Genomic DNA, 23,261 nt, shown 5'->3' on the forward strand with positions numbered 1-23,261 from the left:
GTTTTAGCTTTTTAGCGATCATCATCTAAGTTAGTTATATTTTTTTGTGCCAACTGGCAACGCTATTTTTTGTTTCACTGTTGTTCGCTAATTTTTGTTTTCCTAAATCATATTTTGAACTGGCAATGATAATTAATTTTTGTTTTCTTAATCATATTTTGTGCCAAAAGACAACGCTAATTTTTGTTTTCTTAAATCATATTTTGTGCCAACTGGCAACGTTAAATTTTGTTTTTCTAAATCATATTTTGTACTAACTGGAAACGCTAATTTTTGTTTCCCTAAATCATATTTTGTGCCAACTGGCAGTGCTAATTTTTGTTTCCCTGTTGTTTGTAGACATACCTCAGCCGGGAAAACCCAATGAAAACCAGAGAAATCGCATAGGGTGCAGCTCTAGACGTGGCGTCCTGCAAGTTTATGTAGGGTAAGCGGAAACAATAATCCTACTTTAGTCTAAACTATCAATATGCAAGTTTATGTAAGGTAAGCTGAATTAATAATCTAACTTTAGTCTAAACTATCAACCTGCAAGTTCATGTAGGGTAAGCGGAATTAATAATCCTACTTTAGTCTAACTAAACTATCAACCTCAAACAAATAAGTAAATACTCAGGTAGGTGTATTAGAATATGGTATAACGTACAAAACCTAGACTAACAACATTCTGCAAAACAAACAAAAATGTTACATCGAAGACAAAATTAATGCGACTGTTGATTAGATTTTATTTGCTTATCCCCAGCGCTAAAAAATCATAGTTGGGTAATTTTGTTTTAGAAATTATCGCTTAGCTTAAACTTAACATATCTGATTATTTTGGTTTTTTAATTATTCATCGGTTGAATTTAATTTTTATTTGTGTTTGTAACAAAATCTATTCAGTCTATAATTAATACAGCTTTATAGTATAAGTATAATTATACGTTATTGTAATCATGGTTACTATTTTCATTTTCAGAATGTTAGCGTCAGAAGCTTGCTTGGCCTCTTATATCGACATTTTTTCAAGTCAACGTAGCGAAAATTTCATTTTGTTTCTTTCTTTTTATTACTTCCCTTTAATCTCTCTTTTGTTATTAACTGGCGGTGAATGAAAATACACGAAGATGCAAACAAAATACATTTAGCTTTCTATGCGATCTAATACTTCGGTTAGTAATGTAGGTTGTTTGTGAGGCTATTTTGATCACAGAAAGAAAAATCTATTTTTGTTGTCTTGTAGACTAGTGTCTCCTGAGATTCTTTTAGAGTTCTTAAGATTTTAAAATGTTTCTCTTAAAGCTCAAACACGTCATTGTCTTCCTTTTAAAAAATAGGTTAGAGTTGGCGAAAAAAATGAAAATTCCCAATGGTTATTCATAATTATCCTTTTATATTAGCAATTCGTAAAGTTCATGAATGGAAAAAAAAGGAAAGTTTTATACGATTGTGCCAGCATATTGGTATTTGAAAAAAAAATATTGTGGCGTTTGGGATGGAAAAGATGCATCATTTCTTTTCGTTAACTGGCTAAAATGGCAGCCAGTGAGATGTATCTAACACCATTAACAATAACATGAGCAGCAACCAGCCAGACTATGTTCATCAGTAAACCCAACCCTCAAAGTCTGATTTTGCTATGCACATGCCCAGAAACTTGAAGTATTCGAGATGTCAAGATTTATGCATGTTAATACGCTAATAAATTATTTTTGTGAGACTTAACGAAATTTAAAATAAAAGAGTTTTGATTCAATGAAAATGTTGATATAATAGTTCAAATAAACATTCAGTTAGAAAGTAGATTTGATACTGTTTTTACTTTGTTATTTTTTTCTGTGTTGTCATATTCGGATGTAAAGGGTAGAGGATTTGGACTGCACAACTTTCAAATTTAAGAGCGGCAAAAAGAAAGCGAAAAAACTAGTTCCTGAATGTGAAGCTGAGGCATATCGACCCAACCCTACGCCCCAACACGCTTTCAATTTTACGCCTTAATATGTGTGTAGGCCTATATATCTATATATCTATATATATATATATATTATATATATATATATATATATATATATATATATATATATATATATATATATATATATATATATATATACTAGCGTGCACGTCCCCGCACGTTGCCGAGAATTTAGAAGAAAGTCTGACAAAATAAATAAGAAGGGTTTCTTCAGTGTTTTATATTCTTAGACGTATGGCCTTGTTTTCTAAAACTGAGTTAATTAAATGTAAACAATGATATATATTTATATATATATATATATATATATATATATATATATATATATATATATATATATATTCTAGTAACACAAAGTAACCATCTCAGACACCATCTATACAGTATCCAGATCACAGCGATACAGCTGATGAAGAATATTTGTAGAGCACTAATGTATAAGTGTTTAATCTGACACAACATTCTTATTTTTTAAATATTTAAAAAAATAACGTTAAAAAAAATTAAGAACGGGTCGCGTCATTTATTAACACTCTAATTATCGGCATCAAATTGATTAAAAATCAATAACTGATATTATGTGTCCAGGACTAGAAATATCCGGAGAGATTGTAGAAAGTGAGGTTAGGCTTGGAGGACTTACATAGCGCCAATTTCTTGTTTTGAAAAACCATTAACGCTTTAGGGTGACAGCGTTGCCTAGCGTTCGAAAGTTTTGAGTTCGAATCCGGGTTCAAGTCAGTGGAATGTCCCTGAGTCCACCCAGCACTGGTGGGTACCTAACTCGTGTTAGAGATGTAAAGGCAGCTGGACATTATGCTAACCAGTGGCGTAGCCAGGATCGTCTCAAGGGGGGGGGTTCTAATTTTTACCCGGGGACAAACTTTCGATTTGCACCCCCCCCCCCTCAAACTTTCGATTTGCACCCCACCCTCAAACTTTCGATTTGCACCCCCCCCCCCCCTCAAACTTTCGATTTGCACCCCCCCCCTCATACTTTTTCTTTATACCGAGGGGTCTATGGGGGGGGGGATTATGACCCCCCCTATCCCCCCCCCCCCCCTGCCTACGCCACTAATTCTAACCACACTATCTCTTTATATACCGATGTCACAAAAACTGTTGAACTCTACTTCTTAACCCATAGGTCATAAGCCGTCAGGTTTGAAAGAGAATTGTACTTTTAAAAAAAAAAATTAACGCTTATAGTTGTGGTATATATTGTTTATAGGGACATACATAATATAAATGAAAATAATTTAAATTTAAACACATTTTATAACCATGTGTCTGTTTTCATTTTTCGATTTCGTACAATTCAGGAATGAAGTTATAAATATAATTTTATAATAAAAACAAAGTCTACCCATTTTGGCGCCCCACTCCCTCCCAGTGTGTAAAAATAGGTCGTTATCTTACAATTATCTTAAAACACACAACACCGATCTTTGAAATATTAAATTCAATATGTTTAAAAATGCTTGCTGATTTCTACAGACGGTATTTTTTGTAGACTTGGAGACACCACTGAAATGTAAATGAATATGGATTTATTCACCAGCGACAATTTACTTACGTCTGAGAAGACTACAAAGGAAGTTGTAATCAGTAGCCTCAATACTAGTTAGACCTAATCAGCATTGTATGCATAATTTTAACAGACACATGGCTAGCTGCCCCTTTTCGGTCGTCTGCTTCGGAGCCATTTTTAAACGTTCACAAGTAAGAATAGAGCCTAGAAAGCAGACGGGGAGCTTTTTTATGAGGTTGGTTGGTGGACTCAGCTATCCTGGTGAGAGGAAGGCGTGTTCGTTCTGGTTCGGGTTATGGGGGGGGGGGGGGGGTGGGAGGGGGGGGGGCTAGATTTTTTCATTGACTAAAGATACTAGCTGCTAAGCCTACTTTAAATATTTTTTTTATCATACAGACCTACAAAAAAAAAATACACGAAATCAACAAAAAAAAAAAAAAAAAAAAAAAAAAAAAAAAATAAATACGAGATATGACATTGAGTTGGTCGAATTAAAAAAAAAATGTACCCAGCCAGCATTTGGATCGAAAAAGTTCAGATCGTCATAAATGACTGCATGTAATAAATAATTGTATGCATCCTCAACATACGTAACTAACATCCTGATATAAAACTGGGACTATCAACAAGTTTTAAAATAATTTAAATTTGCATACTCCTACAAACCCACCACCATAACATATTTTAATGTCGTTTAAGGGGGTCATCCATAAATGACGTCACGCTTTTTTTGACGATTTTTACCTCCCCCTCCCCTCCGTCACACGTCGTCACAAAAAGCTAGACCCCCCCCCCCTAAAATGACGTCACACCTCAACCTACAACCCCCTCAAAATTGCAATTGAATTTTTTTTAAACATCGATAATCTTGTCTAAACTATTACAATTTATTAAAATAGTTATCTAATACGCGAAATAACGTCTAAAATTTGTTTTCTAACATTGCTTTTTTAAAATGCAAAAGTGTGACGTCGCAACATCTGAACCCCCCCCCCCCCCTCCCCCTCATCACACATCGTCACAAAATTACGGACCCCCCTCCCCCTACGAGTGTGACGTCATTTATGGATGACCCCTAAGGAGGATCCAATATAGCAAACAGTTTTATAATAAATAATATTTAAAACGGTATGGATTTACATAGAATGCTCTATATTTAAAAAAAAAAAAAAAACGCGTTATACTGTTTTGTAGCTTTCGCTGTTTAGCGAGACCCACAATTATAAAACTGTGAACACAAAACTTTACGAATTGCGAAATAAAATTGTATGCATAGAAGTAGAAGTGTAGAGGTATTTTTCTATAAGTGGGTTAACAAAATCATTTTATTATTAATATTATTAGGCCTATACTATAAATCTATTAATTATAATTTTACTTAAATCTTTGTCTAGAGAGATCTGGTATAGACATAGCATAGGCCTACATAGACATAATAATATTAATATTATTATTAGGCCCCCTAATAATAATATATAATAATATTAATTATTATTAGGCCTAATATATTAAATTAAATTCACAAACTTGAAATGAAAATTGAAAAGGTTTTGGTTTTTCAAGATCTCACTCACTCAAGTCTCAACTTTCTCAAGTATTCTCAAGCAAGACATGTAGTCTAGTTGATCTAGAATCTAGACTAGTCTAGAGTTATTGAAATAGTCAATTTTTAGTTGAATCTAGATCTAGATCTAGATAGGACGGAGTGGTCTTGCGGTAGAGAGCTTGACTGCTAACCCGTAAGTCTCGAGTTCAAATCCGGTTTAAGTCAGTAGACCGTCCCTGAGTCCACCCAACTCTTGTTAGGGAAAGTAAAGGCGGCTGGGCATAGTGCTGACCACACTATCTCTTCATATGCCGAGGTAACAGAAACAAGTGAACTCTACTTCACTTGCCCCATAGACCGTCAGGTTTGAAAGGTAAACTTTACTTAACTTTTAGATCTAGATCTAGATAAGATCTACTCCACTGGACTCTACTCTGTCTTTACTTTACTGGATCTAGATCTAATACTCTACACTCTACACACACTCATTGTAGTATACTATGTACAGTAGTCTGTTAAACACTTAAACAGTTTACAGTAAAGTTTACACTCAAATCACTTGACTTCTACTTCTACTCTTTTACTTCTACACTTTGAATTGAGCCTCACTTGAGAATTTTATTTAGATCTAGATCTGCAATAATAATCTAACGAATCTACTTTATTTACAGTTCTATGTAGATTCTAATCTGTTATAATTATGGTCAAACGACTCCCCTACCCCTCCCCTTCTGTCAAATCACATATCACAAAATTCTAAACCTTCCCCTTCTCTAAGATGCCTAAGGAGGATGACATAATTGATGGACGACAAGTTTCTGCAAATATATTTTAATTTGGTGTAAAATTTTGATTGAACTCAATTAAAATTTTAATTGAGACTACAATTTTTATAGGACTTATTATACTGTATGTATACTTGTGCTAACGAGGCTAAACTTATTAAAGAAACCAAATAACTGTACATCAATGTATCAGATCTTACGGAACCTATTTGATAGTGGCAGTGCAATGAAAGCATATAAAGTTCAAGATGCAAGTCGGGAAAATCGATTTGGAATCACAGCAAAAAACCTTGCTGATTTAACACAGAAAGGAAAGCAAAAACTAAAAGTAAGCTGTTATTGACCTTGATTGTATTAATTCTTACTCATTTTAAAATCTGTAATTGAACATCAAAGATCAAAGCTAATTAAATATTAAAATGTAACATGTTTTCATCTCAAACACAAACCACTTGTTATTCATTTTTTTATTTAAAATTGTTCGATTGTTTTTAGAAATTTTAATATTTTTGCTAGTGAAAAACATAGTATAAAACAATCATTTAAGACAAAGATTATTGGCCTATTATTTTTAATTTTTCTTTCTTTTTTACCAGTATAATTTAAAAATATTTCAGTTTTGACATAGCAGTGATTACTCAACAGTTTTTGCCTGTTTATGCTTTTCTTTTCAAATCTGCTGTTTCTATTTTTTATGTCTACCTTGCTGTCTTTAATCTCTAAGCATTTAAGCCATGAAGATATTCCAGCTGTCATATCTCAAAGTTTTTACTGTTGCCCTAATCGTTAGCCGAAATTTCTTCAAATTTGCATACTAGCTAAAAAGTATGTTTAAAATCAGTGGGAATTACTGCTGGATATAGTTTGAAATTTAAATACTATTAGTAGGCCGTACATTATTTTTTTTCTAATTCTGCAGATACCAGCCAATGAAAAAGTCACAATTGTTTGTGAAGATGATGGAACTGAGGTGGACTCCGATGATTATTTCAATACACTCGAATCACAGTCTTGTTTTGTATTTCTGAGAGCAGGTGAAAACTGGAATGGAGGTTTGTATTTTGTGGATATCCATTTGATAGTTAATGACTTCAGTAGAATCATAGATTGTGAGATTCCTAATACAATCAGGAATGGAAAAGTTGACTATGGTATTGACCCTACATTCACAGATTGTGTTAAGGCCACACAAAGAAATGAACCTTACCTAAATATAGTAAATATAACTTTATGAGCCTGGTCTAAAAGTTCTCTTTATTTACATTGACTCCTTGTTCACACTTGATTAGACAGCTACATATGATAATAAAAAAGAACTTTGGGATGAATTGATTCTAGTGTTAATGATCACCACAACTGGATAGAGGATTAGCCAAAGGTTAAAAATATTTTTAAAATGTTTAGATCACTAGTCATTTTTATGACAGAACTTAATTTTAATTGAAATTATTTATTTCTTCTTCCTATAAAGATATGTTTTCTCTTACTAACTAGTACTTAAAGTATTTTAGTTTTACCTTTGTGAGTAATATTTAGCTCAGAGAGACAGATAATTTGTTTCCACTTCTATATTAATAACTATATACAGTTATAATGTATGACTTGTATCTTTAATTTTAATGTATTACTTTTAGCTTTAGTTATACAAAGTTTCATCTTGTTGTATAACTAAACAAATTTTTTTTACACAGTTGGTGAACTGGTTTATTTTGCTTTGAACAAGCTTTTCAATAACACAAAAAAGCAAGAAATAGCTGTTGAGATAAGAGAATTACTAGGGGATGAAAAATCCCCTGAAAAAATTAGCATCATTTCTCAGTATTTGGATATACTTGCCACTGATGTTGATGCTGAGGAGCGTTTTGAGGATGAAGATTGGTTTGAGGGTGAGTAATTCAAAATTTATTATATTACTTTTTTCATTTTATGGCAATCTACTTATTTATAAAAAATTACTTCTTACTTTTTTTTGTGAGAAAAATAGTTTAAATATTTGATGCTAAATTTAAAAAAAAAAAAAATTTTCAATAGTTATCACCTCCCCTTATTGAAGTCAAACAATGGAAAGCTGTGTTGTTTAGAGTTCTGGTTCTTGCCTCACTTATCACAGCGTTTACACTTGCGACATGTTTACTAGAAAAAAAAACTTCACCATAAGTTAATTTTATCAGAACATGATAGGAGGGCATACTCACATATTACAAAGTTTTTTTAGACATGTATAGTATACATGTCATAGGTATAAACGCGATATAATAATATTAATTAAATATTGATTAAATATTGAGTATTTTTGTTCAAAACAAAAGGTTTGGATAAAAAGTATAAAACAAAAGGGGAGGTAATGAAAAATGCAGCTCAACAGAGAATAAGAAGCTATCTCACTAGTGTAAGTATAGACAGATCATGGCCATTGAAACAGTGAGACTTTAAGGACACCAAAAATTAATAGCGAAAGAGATAAAGACATCTTTAGTTCAGCCAGTTCAACCATAAAAAATTTTTGTTTAATTTTTTTTTCCATCAATTTATAGCTCAGATATTTGAAATTTTCATTATAAACTATGAAACTTCATATTTGCTTACAAGAAATGCTGAATAATAGCATAGCTTTCATTTATTTTAATAAAAATTTTTTTTATTATAAATTAAATATTAATGATCATATATACATACATATCAAATATCTTTCTATTTTATCTAAAGGCCAAAGACCAAATAAAGAAGGAAAATGACCCCGCTGTGAAGTCAGCTTTGTCTGCTATTATGGAAGAAATGAATGTTAAGTTAAAGAAAAATGGTTATCATGGGCATTACTTTGACCGGTCAGCATCAGCCAAGCAGCGGTTTTGTGACAACAAAGGCTGGTTTAAATGTGAAGGGGCTTTTGATGAAGCAGAGTGTCTGAAGCTTCATAGAATAAACCCCTATGCTTCCAAGGGCTATAGACAACTCTTTGGGTTGTGGAACCTGGACCACATGTAAGTAGCCTCCCTTGTTTTTTTTAAATTTATAATTGATTAATTAAAAAAATTTTAAGTTACTTTTAGAATATTTACAGCATACAAAATATTACATAAAAATAACTATAATTTCTTTAAAATTTAACACGCCTCTAAAATTAAAATAAAAACGCCTAAGAATGAAATATTCTATTAAACTTGTAGCCACTATGGCAGATAAAATAAAGCTTATCTGAGTTAGTGCAGTACAAAATTCCAGTGTCTAGATGTCAGGGACTCATATGACATGCCAAAAATGTGATTCTCCTCAGTTATCCTACACTGTCCTGTTTATATATCAATCACCACCTTTATAATATTATTGAATTGTCTCCCAGTGTGATCTTTCTTGCATGTTATACCCTCCCTTACAGCACTGAGAAATCAAGGGAGGTTATACCAAGTCTTATAGAGGCAGCCAAAAAGAAGCCCAAGGGAAGTAAACTCAACAGTGATGAGGTTTATAAGTATTTGTTTACACGCAGTAACCTGCGACTAGTTCAGGTTGGGTGCCACAAAAAAGCTGCCAGAACAAAGACTATAAGCCCAGAATCTTTTTATGTGGAGTTATAGTTGATTTGTTGTTAGTATTTGTATTAAGGAATCATATACAATTCTTTTATCCATTATTGTATTAGTAGGGTCATGTGTTAAGTATGACAGCAAACAGTTGTTAGGACTGCTGCCTACATATGACAAGAAATAATGAAGTTGGCCAAATAAAAAAAAAAGGAGGAAATAATGGAAATAGTGGCATTACATTCCAACAGGCTGAGGTTATGACTTGAGACAGAAATTAAATAATGCTCTTTTGGTTGGATTAGGATGTGTTGTATAGTACAATCTTGGGCAGGTCTTTGTAGTTTTTTACATGGCAGCGGAAGTTTGAAATAATATGACACATTAATCAACATTTTTATACCTAACAAGTAAGCTAGGTCAAATTCAAAATGTATGTAACCATTATAGCGTACAATGAAATTATTGTTTTAGCTGATCTTCTTCTTTGAGGGTTCGAACTCGAGACTTTTCTGTTTAGCAACCATGAGCTTTATCAACTTGACCACTCCGACCTCTTTTTATCTGTAGAGCTTATGATTGGTCTCTTTTTTTTAGTGGTGGTTTTTTTTTTTTTTTGAGTCTTGATAAACCTGAATGTTGATGTACTAATGGGCCAAAAGATATGTAATTTTTTTGTTTTTATAGAATAATAATGTTACCAAATTATCTTAACTGTTTTTACAACAAATATGCCTTCATATATATGCTCACTTTAAACTTTAAGATATTATCATATTTACAACTATTTTTGTGATTTTATATTAAAATGTTTTTTATACATTTCATAGTGTTTTCTTTTTTTTTTTAAAATGTAAAATATGTTCAATTTAAGTATGTAATTTATAAAAATGTTAATTTTAGTTGTTTTTGTTTTGAAGACTATCTTGTCTTAACACAGAGTAAATCAATAGTGTAGTAAGAAGAATGTAACAGATTGAAGTGTTTCAGAAAATGCTGACTAAATAAAGCCACACAAATATCTTGTACCTCTTCATCCAAAAACTTTAAAAAGCCAACCATCAACTTATGTTTCAGCTGCTGAGATTGGCTCGAACAACGTAAACCAAATTGACTACAAGAAAAAACAATATTACACTCGTTTTTTCAGCGCTAATATAATATGTTGTTTATTCCTTTTGGGTTATGTTACGTACATTATTCATGGATTTAAAAAACATGTAGGTTATTTCGTCTGGATACTCAACACCAAGTAATTAAACAGACTAAATAATTTTCCCTGTATCAACTCTGCATGACATGGAAAATTACAAGAAGCAAATTGAAAAACTAGGTAACAAAAAGATTTTATTTCATTTAAACCAAATTTAACATTGTTCGGGTCGCAGAACTCTTTGAATGTGACTGCCAATGTCCTCATCCTGTTTATAAAAACCAATAAAAATAAGGTATTAAATTTATTGATGGAATTGAAACATAAGAGATTTGAAATAAGTAAAAAAAATTATTATTTATTATTTAAAACTGATAATAGGTGAAAAATATTTCAATTACATTTTTTTTAGATTTGATTTCATTCAATGTATACTGTCAGAGATCAATAATTCATATCTTATGACAAATTTGTATATTCCCAGAATATTTTTTTCTTCTTTTTGTCTTACTGAGAAAAAGTTTAGATCATTATTTCTCTATATCTACAACAATAGCATACACCATCCCAACCCTAACACTAGTTTTAGCAAAACTTCAGCACTGATATAAGCACTAAATAATAAAAGTAGGGATAAAGTTGAGCAACATTTGCTGAGATAAGGCTACTAGTTTAACTGTTCAGAGTACCAAAATAATGAGTTGTGGCAAGAAACTACTGCCTAATGTTCAAAAGAACTTGATTCCCCTATAGAACACACTGAACCTTTGTTTATTTTATGAAGATTTCAATAATAGTTAATACTGAAGACAATGTTTACTAAGATACCCATAATGAACACATTACAAGCTTAAATTTACTTTATATACATTCCCATAAATAATACAAAAATAGTAATGATTACTTTACTAAGTTTTCAGTAATGATGAAGATAATTTTAACAACATAGATACCAATAAAGAAAATAAACAACCCTGGTTCACTGTACAAATATATACTTATAGAGCACAAGCTTAATTAACTTTACACCTCCAAGTTCAGCCCACGTCACTTCAGCTGCTTCACTGACAACTGACCTTTTCTATGTTTGTTTTGACCTACCTACTTTCTTCATTCCTTGGGGATTCCAGAGTCTGTCCGATGATGTTGGTAGTTGGTTGATGCAAGGTGTGTTCAATAATACAAATACAGTTACGTTAACTTTACAACAATGCCCACAACAATGACATTCCCTCACCTGATGTGACCAGGAGACCAGAATATTTTTGCTCTCCTCGTCCCCTGAGACTTTGACCAGAACAGAGTCACCAATTGTAATGGAACCATCGTTTGAGAACTGGACTGCACAGTGTGGGAACTCTCTGGAAGAGAAACATAGACAGTCATCCAACTCATACAGAAGTGTTAGGCTCTCTAAATAGCACTGAGCTAATGGATTATGTGATTTAAAGTTACATACTTATGAGCACTTTACTGAAACCAGCTAAAAAAATGCAATATCATTTTGCTTTTCCAAAATTAAAATCTCTTTTTTTGGTTATTTTTCTAAAGTCTGAAGAAGAACTAAAATGTGAATCTTATTTTGTTGTAATAATCTAGCTGGATTTAAAAGCAATTTTTGTTTTCATACACTTGGAAAAACAAATCAGCAATTATAATTTGGTACAAGTGTTCTGACCTTTGAAGCCTTCTATAAACTCTGTCTGTTGTGTTTGAGATGGTGCCTTCTTCTTCTAAGCTGATGTTACACGTGAAACGAAGTTCATATTCCTCAAGCCCAAGTTCACGAAAAGCTGCAGAAGGCTCAGTGAGTTGCATCCGCTAAAAAATAAAAAATCTTATAAATAAGTAGAGTTATATTTTTTACATGAAATATTCACACATGGTAGCGCTAAAATAAATGAAGCAAAAAATTATTACATTATCTAAGCTTGTTGATTCTATAAAATATTTTCTATCATTTTCAACCATTTTATAATAACTATTCAGTGAATATAAATATAATCATCAAAAATTTGGAAACTGTTTTTTGTGAGCTCTGTTAAGCAACAATTAAATATTTTAAATGCAGTGTTAGAATTACTTACACTTCCTTTCATTAGAAGAGCCCCATGCAAGATTTTTAAATGTTTAGGGTCTGGCTCTTCAGGTTCTGGAGAATACAACACATTTTTTGGGTTAAAATTCAAAGAAGTAGCATTAGTACAGGATTATTGTATGCGAAGAAACAGAAATACTAGATCTGCACAGGTTTTTGTAAATATATGTTCAGATTTTTATCAGAACTGATAATGAAAATCTGTATATATATAATTCTCTTCTGAGAGACGCTAGAAAACAAGCTGTAAGCGCGCTCCCTACCACCCCACCCCTACATGGTCTGGTGAGATTTGGTTCATGCTAAATGTTTACAAATCGTAGAGCCGGGTTTAGTGACGGCTATTAGGAGCAGGTAATTTAGTTTGAAAAGATTTTAAACTTAGGGGAGGTAACTAAGAGGAGGCTGCTTTCATGGGGGGGGGGGGGCGTGTAGGGTAGGTGTTGGGGAAAGGAGGGTGGGGGTAGTATCGTCCTCAACGACCTAATGATAGTGTTTTAAAGCAAATATTTTCAGTGGAAGCATTAGTACTGTTGAATTCACAAATTATGAATTACTGAAAAGTAGAAAATAAAGCAACTAAATAGCGGCGTATGAAATGCCGCGGGTTGGCTCGTATGCTATAATTTATAAAAAGGATAACTATCTACATATACACAATTTTAACTAAGTGGTGTTTTATAAGTTAAATTACCTTCTGCTGGTACTAGCTGACGTTTCAATAAATTTAAAGAGGTGTCCAGAGGTATGTTGTGTTTTGTTTTGATCACGCTGGTTTCTCCATTCTCTGGCATGAAGCAGTCAATGCCTAAAACAGACAAGGTGTCCATTATCCATTTCTCACAAATTTTCATTTACAATTTTAAACATAAATTTTTTGTTTTGTTTATAGTTGGAACCATTTTCACTCAGCTTTTTTTTTTACATTATGGTTTCATGATCAGAATCAACAATATTTTTTAGCAACCATTTAGTCAAAAGAATTTTAGTAATTCAGTTATTAAATAACAAACAGTTGTTTTTTTTGAGAAATATATTCACTAGATTTAAATCACAATCTTAAACAAGTGCTGAAATGACTGCATTGTTGAGTGGTAGAGCATGCAATTGCTAATCTCAAATTCTAGAAATGATAAATTACAAGTCTGTAGGACAAGCCTGAGTCCACCCAGTGCAAATGGGTACCCAACTTGAGTGGGGGTGGGAGTAAAGATAGCTGCAGATAGTGCTAATCATACTATCACTTCATAATATTCATATGCAGAAGTTAGATTAACTTTACCTCATCTGTCCAATGGACAGCTCTAGATATCATTGTTAGCAAGGGATGTAACCTACCAAACTCCTGTTGAATTTTATTCTTCAAGAACACCATTTTCTCCCCTTCGCCGTGCACCAGCAAGACATTTTTTGGCTCACAGTGGGATATGAGCTGCATGATGCCCTTAGCATCAGCGTGAGCACTGAACGACATGTACTCCACACTCATCTTTACTTCTATCTGAAATAACAGCACAATTTAAATTGTAACATTAAAAAATGTATTCACATTAGTTAGATAATAGCATCCATTAAATGTGTATTATAACATATTGCTATAATATGCAATATCAATTTTTTCTTTGCTAGACAAAAATTATTTCAATTGATACAAAAACTTTAAAGCTGTTATCATTTTTATCAGAATCAAGTTGCAAGGCCAAAACGAGTAAGGTTTACTGACTTTAAGTAAGTTTTTATTTTCTACAGTTATTGAGAAAGACGAGAATAGCATTAACAAATGTTCAATAGCAAATACTTAACCTAGATTCAATTACATATAATATATATCTGAAAACTGCATTCAATGTGATTAAAAAAAAAAACTAATATATGTAATACGAAGATGCCTCAAAAAAAAAGGAAATGACATATTATAAAATACTTTTCCAGCATTTTAGTATAGAAGCAAGTAATAATTCATACAAAGATGAATAGTATGTTGTAATTGCTATGTCGCAGTAAAATGCAGCAAGCCCAAGTCAATGGATGCTCAAGAGGCCAACAGTTGCCATTTAAACTAAATGCCTTCACTTACCACTTGTTTGTTTTCCAGTTCAATTTTACGAGCACCATTTAAAATTCTATGGCCGACAGTCCCAGACACACAATAACCTGGCATTATCACCTAGACAGGTAATGTATGAGTTAAAGATTCTGCTTATATCTGTATATGTAGATGTAATTAATTTTTTTTAAACAAATTATAAGAAATGAATTAAAGATACAGTTGAAAAAAATACAGTTTAGAAAATATAATTCAGTAAAATAATAATCCTTGTAAGGTCTATTGTAAAATATTAAACTGTTTGAAATTTATAAAATTGGAAAGCTGTTAAACTAAAAATAAAAATAATTCACCATGTTGTTTTCGTTAGGTGCCCAGCGTTTAAATATCTGTAGAGAGAGACCTGCATGCAGCATGCCAGGAGTGGCAAACACAACCATGGGACCAGGGTTGTCAATGTAAGCGCGGTCAAATGCCTGGCAAAAAATTTATAGAATCACTTCAGCTTGACAAGTTAGTCTATAGTATACAAGTTGTTGCAAAACAAAAAAAAAACCTTGTATAGTTTTATTTAACAATTAAAAAAAACTTCTTTTTTCATTTTCACTCTTTTCATACTTATTTCTGACAAATCAATTAAAGTTCCCCTTTCAGAAATAAGGAAACAGGGGCAGATGAGCTAGAGAGAGGTAGAGTTTATGTTTCTTGGCCTCTGTATATGAAGGGAGAGTGTGGTCAGCACTATGCCTAGTTGCTCTTACTTTCCCTAACATGCAGACTCAAGTCCAGACCAAGAATAGAACTTGAGACTTCCATGTTAGCCGCTGAGTGCTCTACCACCCATTAGCAAATGTGTTATTCTGTCATTCCAAATAAATCAAATTAAAATTATTTTAATTATTCTTATCTAGATTTATGCCATAAAAATAACATTTTTTTTAAAATGGTGTATTTGAGATTCATTAAGATGGATCAATATAAAATGTGTTATAGCACATGACTATATATCTATACAATCAATAAATAAACCCAAATCACGTCAAAACAACATTATTAACTTTTCTATTGTCAGTAGTGACTGGGCATTAAAAGATGTTCCCTTAATAAACACAGAGTGAATTATGTTTTGAGAAAAGCTACTTTTTAAAAACTTGGTAAATTATGTAGCTTAGTGTTTAGAAAAACAAGTTTAACATGAACCTTATTTAAGACGAGAAAAATGGCCCGTTGAGGAAGGATACAACGGGCGCTAGGTAGATAGTGATGTCTATTTTCTCTAAACTAAAACCAAAACCAAAATCACCACCTTAAATTTAATCAGAAACGAAAAAATGACATTGAAAACGGATTTTTATCCAGAATCTGTACTTTAATTTATACAAAATATAGTCTTAGGCATATCCCTAAACCATGCACCAAATCTCATTGATGACAAAAGTCGCATTTAGAGTTTTTCAGGCAACTCTACGTGGGAGGAGGGGGCTCTCCCCCCCCCCCCCCCACACACCCCCCAAAACATGTCTACCGTCCCATTCAAGGAAATATAATTATATACTTTTTTCCAGTGTCCGCCCCTCCCAGAAAATTCTATCCCCGCCCCCCAAAACATTCAAGTACCCCCACCCCTCGCCGGGGAGGAAAAAGTTTGAAAGAAACACTGGTCGCATTTGTAGATCATACAAACTAAAGGAAGAACCTGGGCGGGGAAGAGAAAAAAACTGTGCACGCTAAACACTTTTTAGATTAGAAAAAGTTCCCCCCTCCGGGGAGGAAAAAGTCTGAAAGAAACACTGGTTTCGCGCTTAGCCACTACCCGAAGAATTGCATGAAAGAAACTGCAAGCAAACCACTTTTAAGATTAGACACATTAATTAGAAAGAAATTTCTTTTGAGTTGGGGGGGGGGGGGGGGGCTTAGACGTTCTTTTGCGAGGATGGGGCTTCGCCCCTACCCGAAGAATTGTATGAAAGAAACTCTTCACGCAAACCACTTAGATTAGACAAAGTTGCCTTTTTATTCAATGTTTACTGGAGAATCAATGACGTCATATTACTGTGTGCACTCTCCGGCTTGATATTATTTTCTACTATATGCTGAATATGACGTCATATTTCGCTTCCGCTTTACTGTGCATGTTTTTAAGTTGCTTGTGTTTTCTCTAGAGCATTCTCTCAGACAGATAGATAGATAGATACATAGATAGACAGACAGCGAAATTATTATTATAGATTACTTACTTTTATGTGTTTAAAGTCAAACATATTTCTCTGAACAAATGTTTTCTTAATTTTTTGACTTGTCCATGTAATGTACAGTTTGTAATAATGATTGGCCTAAAGCAAATAAAATAAATGCAATATTAAAGATCAAGGTAATTTAAAGGAAATTTAAAATATATAATGAAAAATTAACATACATCATAATGTGAAAAAATAATTCACTAATTAAAACACAGATAAGTGATAATAGCTGATAAAAGATAAAACTATGAGAGTTATCTAACCTTCTCTGTCAAACCAAGGGAGAAATAGATAGGAACTTTGAGATTCATGCGGTCCCAATAGGACTCTAACAGTATACACAATTCCTGAGCTCTGCCTAGAGCAAATACTGGAATCAAAACCTGATAAAAACATAAGTACATTCAATAAAATATGCAATTTTTAAAGTACTCAGTGGTATACACTAAATTACATAAATAACTGTTTTAAATTAATTTTGGTAAAGAGTTCCTTCTCAAATAGCAAATGCATAGGCACTAAAATATATCTTTGTCAAACAGCCAAAGAAATAGGCACTTACAAATACCTTATCAAATAGCAAAGGAATAGAAACTAAAGTATATCCTGTCAAATAACAAAAGTATGCGCACTAAAGTACATACCTCTGTCAAATAGCCAATATGTTACTCATGTATACCATATAGCAAGGGTATAAGTGAAACAAGTATACCTTTCCTCCTTTTTCAACACAGCTATGAACTTTCTTGAGAAAATCTCTTTCCCTGCACCTCTTTGAGTCTCGGATGGTTGTGGCATATGTTGACTCTGTAATGAGTAAATCTGGTCTGCACTTGTCTATCCATGCTGCGCCTAAATGTCTATCTGGAGTCATATTATAGTCACCCTGGATGTATATCAATAGTTAATTATAATTACATTTCTAAATATTTAAAAAATATACTTAAGCTGACTTTTTTTTAATTTCAAAAACGATTTTTAAAAAAACTTTTACATTTTTTTTTTAGTGTTTCAATTTTTGCTCATGCCAATTTCTATCTAATTACTTTGTAAAATAGAAATCAAAGATAGATAAATTTCATATAATCACATGTTTAATATAGAAATGTGATAGGTGATACTGACTCTCTATGTTGTTTTTAACATTCAAAGACAATTTAAGTATACTTGGATGTTAACAAATGCTAGCTTCAACAACTGAGTCATCAGTATTATCTGGCATTAAGAACTAGGCAAGTAAAGAGTTTAGCCATTACAAAAGGCCTGTGGTGACTGAAAGACTCTATGCTACTAACATCCATAGCCAAGGGAGACCAGACTAATTGTTACTTATTCAAGGGAAATAAAAACATAGTATTTATTAATTAATACAGTTAGGCAAGGAGTGATTGAAACACCTTGTTACTTACACAATAAATCAAGGGAGACAAGTTTACTTATACAAGGGAAATAAAAACATACTGTGTAAACAACAGAACTCTGCCCATCACGAATTTGAAACATGGCTGCTCCTAGGACGTGACCAGCATAGTAAGCTTTAAGTTGGGCAAGGAGTGATTGAAACAACTTGTTACTAACACACTAAATCAAGGGAGACAAGTTTACTTGTACAAGGGAAATAACAACATACTGTGTAAACAACAGAACTCTGCCCAACACGAATTTGAAACATGGCTGCTCCTAGGACGTGACCTGCATAGTAAGCTTTAATTTCTAAATCGTCGTCCACCTGTGAGATTAAAAAAAAAAACATTAGACAGTTTTTATATACCAGCATCGTCAATCTAATTTGAAGAATGTGTACACTGTGTACATGCATGAAGACAGAAATCAAATATCTAAAACAGAGATGCTGTAGGGCATAAAAAGAAACTAATAAGTGTAAGAAACATTGAAATTGTTTTTGACATAGAGAAAAATATAATTTTAAAAATTTTTGCTTTGTAATGATAAAGCAAATGTGGGACCATGATTAGACAAGTGGTAGGGGACTTAACTGCTAACCTGAACGTTTCAAGTTCGAAACTCTGTCCAGCTTGAGAAATGCAAGATTTTTCTGATGGGTACCTGACTAACACTAGGGAGAGTAAACGGTGCTGGGCATAGTGCTGTCAACCCTATTCATTCAGATGCTGAGATCAAGAAACATATGAGCTCTACTTTTTCAGCTCTATGGATTGTTAGGCTCAAAAGGGGAACAGTACTTTTATGATAAAACAACACACTGTGCAGAGAACATTTAGTAATCTTCATGGAGAGAGAGTGAAAAAAATTTTTTTTACCTGTATCACCTGGTGTAGATTGACTGTGATCACCTTTTTCATGCAAGTTTTGATCATCTCTGATGTGAAAAAATTAACTTCTCCTTTTCTCTCTACAGTAATTTTGCGATAGTCTTCCTGTTTTATTAAATACAACGATTATATTTAAACTCATTATTTCTTTATGTATAAAATATATGTTTATAAATAAATGCATTTTTTTCTCTCCAAAAACTAAGATTAAATTGTGTTGGATAAGCAAAAAAAAAATAATGTTACTGTATAAACAAACAGAAAAAGTTGCTAGTCACTCAACAGGCAAGTAATTTATATACTTTTCTTACCAAAAGTATGGGGCAGATAGCTTTTGTTGGATGTGTCATGTAGACAGGGCCATCATATCCCACCATCTCAGTCATGTAAGGTAGAGCTCCACAGTGATCAAGGTGAAAGTGGCTGGGTTATACAACAAAACAATCAGAAAATCGATTTATTGACTTTAATCAATTAATTATTAGAGCTGACTAAAATTTTTTTAAATAAATTGGGCTCATGAATGTAGCACAGCAGATAGACACAATCTATGTCTATCAAAATAATTTGATTTACGCTACCAAAATTAATAAATTGCAAAGTTACCTAATAATGACACAGTTTATTCTGTCGGTAAGTCTCCCTTCTTTTGCTATGTATGTGAAATCTGGAAATCGTCTCTAACGATAAAAGAAAATTAGAAAAAGAAAATTAGCTGAAATATAAACATTTTTACAAGTCATAAATATCGGTAACAAAATTGCTTTTTTTAATCTATTGGTCATTTATTTCAGTATGGGTATTAAAACACTTTTTTTACTCTTACTTGTCAGAATATAAAGGATTTTTTTTAAATTATTAATAACAAAAAAGATATAACAAAAGCTTAGCACTTGTCAGTATCTGATACCTGTTTACTAATACAGCTAATATTGTTATAAGTTTACCGACTATATAGGGATTGTTAAGGTAAAAAAAAAACAGCTACATTTGCATAGAGTAGACATACACTCTACTTAGTCCATTGTTATCAGAATCGTTCACGTACATTTAATGCAAACTATTTGATTGAATTTATAGTTTTATTATTTGAGTGAAAAATTATTTATCCTATAGTTTTCATTCTAAATTATTTATCCTATAGTTTTCATTCTAAATTAAAAAGAACTTCAGTTCAGAAAATGAACAAACTTAAAACTTACATCGTCATTGTAGCCCATGTGCATGCCACAGTCTAGCATTATGTTTTTTCCTCCAATACTGAGAAGGATACAACTGCGTCCCACATCTTAACAATAAGAGATTAAAAAATTATTTCACTAAAAATCAAGTAGTTTTTTTATCCTAAAAAAATGTAATGGGTGTAACTAGAATACATTCAATAATGAAAACTTACAAAAAAACTTGGATAAGCTGAGATAGTTAATAGGTAAATGCTCAATCCATTATCCTAAACCATTTTCCAGAAAATAATATGGTAGTTGATAGCTTTAATTATTTCTTTGCATACTATAACCATTTTTTAAAGTTTTAAAAATTAAATGAAGTGTTTTTTTTTTTAAAAATACTATATACTAATTGGTTGAGTAAGTCTTTCTGTAGCTCCGATGAGGAACAATCAAAGATATACCAAACACATAACAAAAAGAGTTATGAGGATAGGAAAACGAATAAAATGATTATTCAGATTTATACATACATTTTGCTTAGCACTTGATAAATAAATAAATACAATAAATAAAAAAAAAAAAAAAATATATATATATATATATATATATATATATATATATATATATATATATATATATATATATATATATATATATATAGGGCCTATATATATATATATATATATATATATATATATATATATATATATATATATATATATATATATATATATATATTTATATAATTCCTTTTTTTGTTTCCAAAACATAACATGTTAGTGTAAATGAATTTTTAAACTTTTAAATAATACTATTTAACAATAATAATACTGTTTAATAAAAAACCAGAATCTTTACCTTGGCCTGCACCTGTGAGAATAGAGTTGATAAAGTGAAATTAGTAATTAACAATAAGTTATGAAGCCTACCTAGGCTATGAGTTCTATTATATTAAATAATTTCAATCACATTAATGTGGCTGACTATAACTAAAATTTACAGTAACCAGTTTTACTTAACTACGTCTAGAAAAAGTTTCAATCTAATGTTGAAAATAAAATAAAAAAAACGGTGTCTCGTTATGAGTAAACAATATAGATAAAGTAACTTTTGTAGGCCTATATACTATATTTACATATAATATAAAATTTAATTTACTTTGTAGATTTCAAGCTCTACATTGATCATTTAATTCTATTATAAATTTACAAGCATATTTTTTATATATTTAAATGCTATTCATTCTTATTATTTTGACCTTTAACAGTTTATAGCATTTTCTTATAAAAGTCAGGGGGGGGGAGCTTAGGTCTACATTACTACTTATTGCTTAGTTGTATTGAGGCTGAATTTTTTTGGTGAAAAAAGGAAACAATAGGCAGTGATATGCATGCCGTTTGAAATTTGTATATTTCTCTGCTCAATGCCCATTCTTTAAGACCATAGGAATGAGGAAGATAAACATAGTATCTTACAGTATTGAGATGGAGGCCTATTTTACTATATAGGCTACTAGATTTATATATTGTATACTCCAAAACCAAAAATGTCACCAAAAAAATCTCTTGAATATTTGTGTAAAACAATATATATTACAAGCTGACCTGCGAGGTAGCATATGCAGCTATCTAGTTGTTTTATTTTCTACTTATCAACAATTCATAATTTGTGAATTCAACATTTTTAGCATTTTACTACCAAGTATAATCAACATTACACACTTAGCTGTGCTAAATGATATGGATTTTTTGGCTATGAACACTATGGTCATGGTGAGTTACTCGATCTAGTGATCTTTTAAAAATACACAAACAAAAATGCAACTATTAAATAATAGACTACAGTCTAAATCTATTTATATAATTCTCTTCATGGAGGGGACCAGGCAGGACAACACATAGACGCACGCAGCCCCTCCCTCGCTGTCCAGGCATGCTCAACAGACCATATCGCTACCACCCCTACCCCACTAGTCTTGTGGGCTGTTTACATTCATAGAGCCGGGTCGAATTAGTGATGACAGATAATTTAATTTTTAAACTATTTGAAATCAAGGGGAGGTAATAAAAAGTTCTACTTGATCTTTTCATTGCCTGCTTTCATAGTAGTTAGTAGATTTCATATTAATTTAGTAAGAAAATCTACTAATTGGAATTGGAAGTAAATGCAAAACCAAAAATGTAACGCAACAGGCAGCTTCGCACCCTACTCGCGGTTTACCGCCTCGCCACTTTGCGTTTTACCAAGACCCGAGTAAAATTATAAAAATGATTCTTTGAATTTTTTATTTTGAAATTCAGAAATATTGAAATAATTCAAATAACCTACCCAACGGAGTGACTTTAAGCTCCGTCATTTCTTTTTGATTCCAGCTCTTACTGTCTCATAAGTCAATGAAGTGGTAAAGTATTTAAAAAAATTTCTAGGAATATTTAATTTTAAAATTATTTACAGGCCTATAAATTCTAATTAACTTAATATTAAATTAGATCTATTGACAAACTAGGAGGCGGCCATCTTGCGATAGACGCAGTAAAAAATATCTGACTTTTTAATTTTGTTGCTCTAATTGTCGAAAACTGAAACATCATAACAAAGTTCACTCAACAGTATTCCGATTACAGTTACACTATGTATGAGAGCAAATGTCGGGAATACAATATGTCTGTAGTGATTAAAGCTTACACATACATGTACGCGTATGCGGCATATATGTAAAATATAGCCCTATGTAGACCGACAAAGCCCGAAGTGCGGCCAAAGCGTGCAATTGCCGGCCAATATGCGCATTGGCCGGCTCTCTTGGCCAAAGCCCAAAGAGCTTAGCACAGAGAGCTATTTCGTACATTGGCCGGCCACTGCGCGCACTGGCCGGAAACGTACTGGCCAAAGTCTGGAGCGCTTCAATTTGACAGCGTAT

General features: G+C 32.1%; 2 protein-coding genes across 3 annotated transcripts; one reads left to right on the forward strand and one right to left on the reverse strand.

The window, feature by feature from the left end:
- Window positions 1-4,725: 4,725 nt before the first annotated feature.
- On the forward strand, window positions 4,726-10,105 carry LOC131953560 (DNA fragmentation factor subunit beta). 2 transcript variants are annotated; one of them, XM_059316788.1, is made up of 7 exons: window positions 4,726-4,780; window positions 6,013-6,147; window positions 6,739-6,871; window positions 7,511-7,705; window positions 8,129-8,208; window positions 8,526-8,800; window positions 9,196-10,105. In XM_059316788.1, the coding sequence occupies exons 1-7, from the start codon at window positions 4,757-4,759 to the stop codon at window positions 9,392-9,394; spliced, it is 1,041 nt and encodes a 346-aa protein (XP_059172771.1). In that variant the 5' UTR covers window positions 4,726-4,756; the 3' UTR covers window positions 9,395-10,105. The 2 variants fall into 2 exon arrangements, with proteins under 2 accessions (XP_059172771.1, XP_059172772.1); XM_059316789.1 differs by lacking the exon at window positions 4,726-4,780 and adding an exon at window positions 5,066-5,082 and having other exon boundaries at window positions 5,813-6,147.
- Window positions 10,106-10,542: 437 nt separating this feature from the next.
- LOC131953561 (integrator complex subunit 11) lies at window positions 10,543-22,867 on the reverse strand. Its single transcript, XM_059316790.1, has 18 exons — window positions 22,670-22,867; window positions 21,200-21,211; window positions 20,375-20,460; window positions 19,779-19,852; window positions 19,484-19,595; window positions 19,161-19,277; window positions 18,509-18,607; window positions 17,591-17,764; window positions 17,142-17,261; window positions 16,876-16,971; window positions 14,992-15,114; window positions 14,669-14,758; window positions 13,930-14,092; window positions 13,286-13,399; window positions 12,581-12,645; window positions 12,172-12,314; window positions 11,731-11,854; window positions 10,543-10,761 (listed from the first exon to the last, which is right to left on the reverse strand). The coding sequence occupies exons 1-18, from the start codon at window positions 22,695-22,697 to the stop codon at window positions 10,708-10,710; spliced, it is 1,794 nt and encodes a 597-aa protein (XP_059172773.1). The 5' UTR covers window positions 22,698-22,867; the 3' UTR covers window positions 10,543-10,707.
- Between the last annotated feature and the right edge of the window lie 394 nt (window positions 22,868-23,261).

This window comes from Physella acuta, unplaced genomic scaffold (assembly GCF_028476545.2).
Source record: "Physella acuta isolate Inbredline_101_S28 unplaced genomic scaffold, ASM2847654v3 ptg000930l, whole genome shotgun sequence".
NCBI lineage: Eukaryota > Metazoa > Mollusca > Gastropoda > Physidae > Physella > Physella acuta.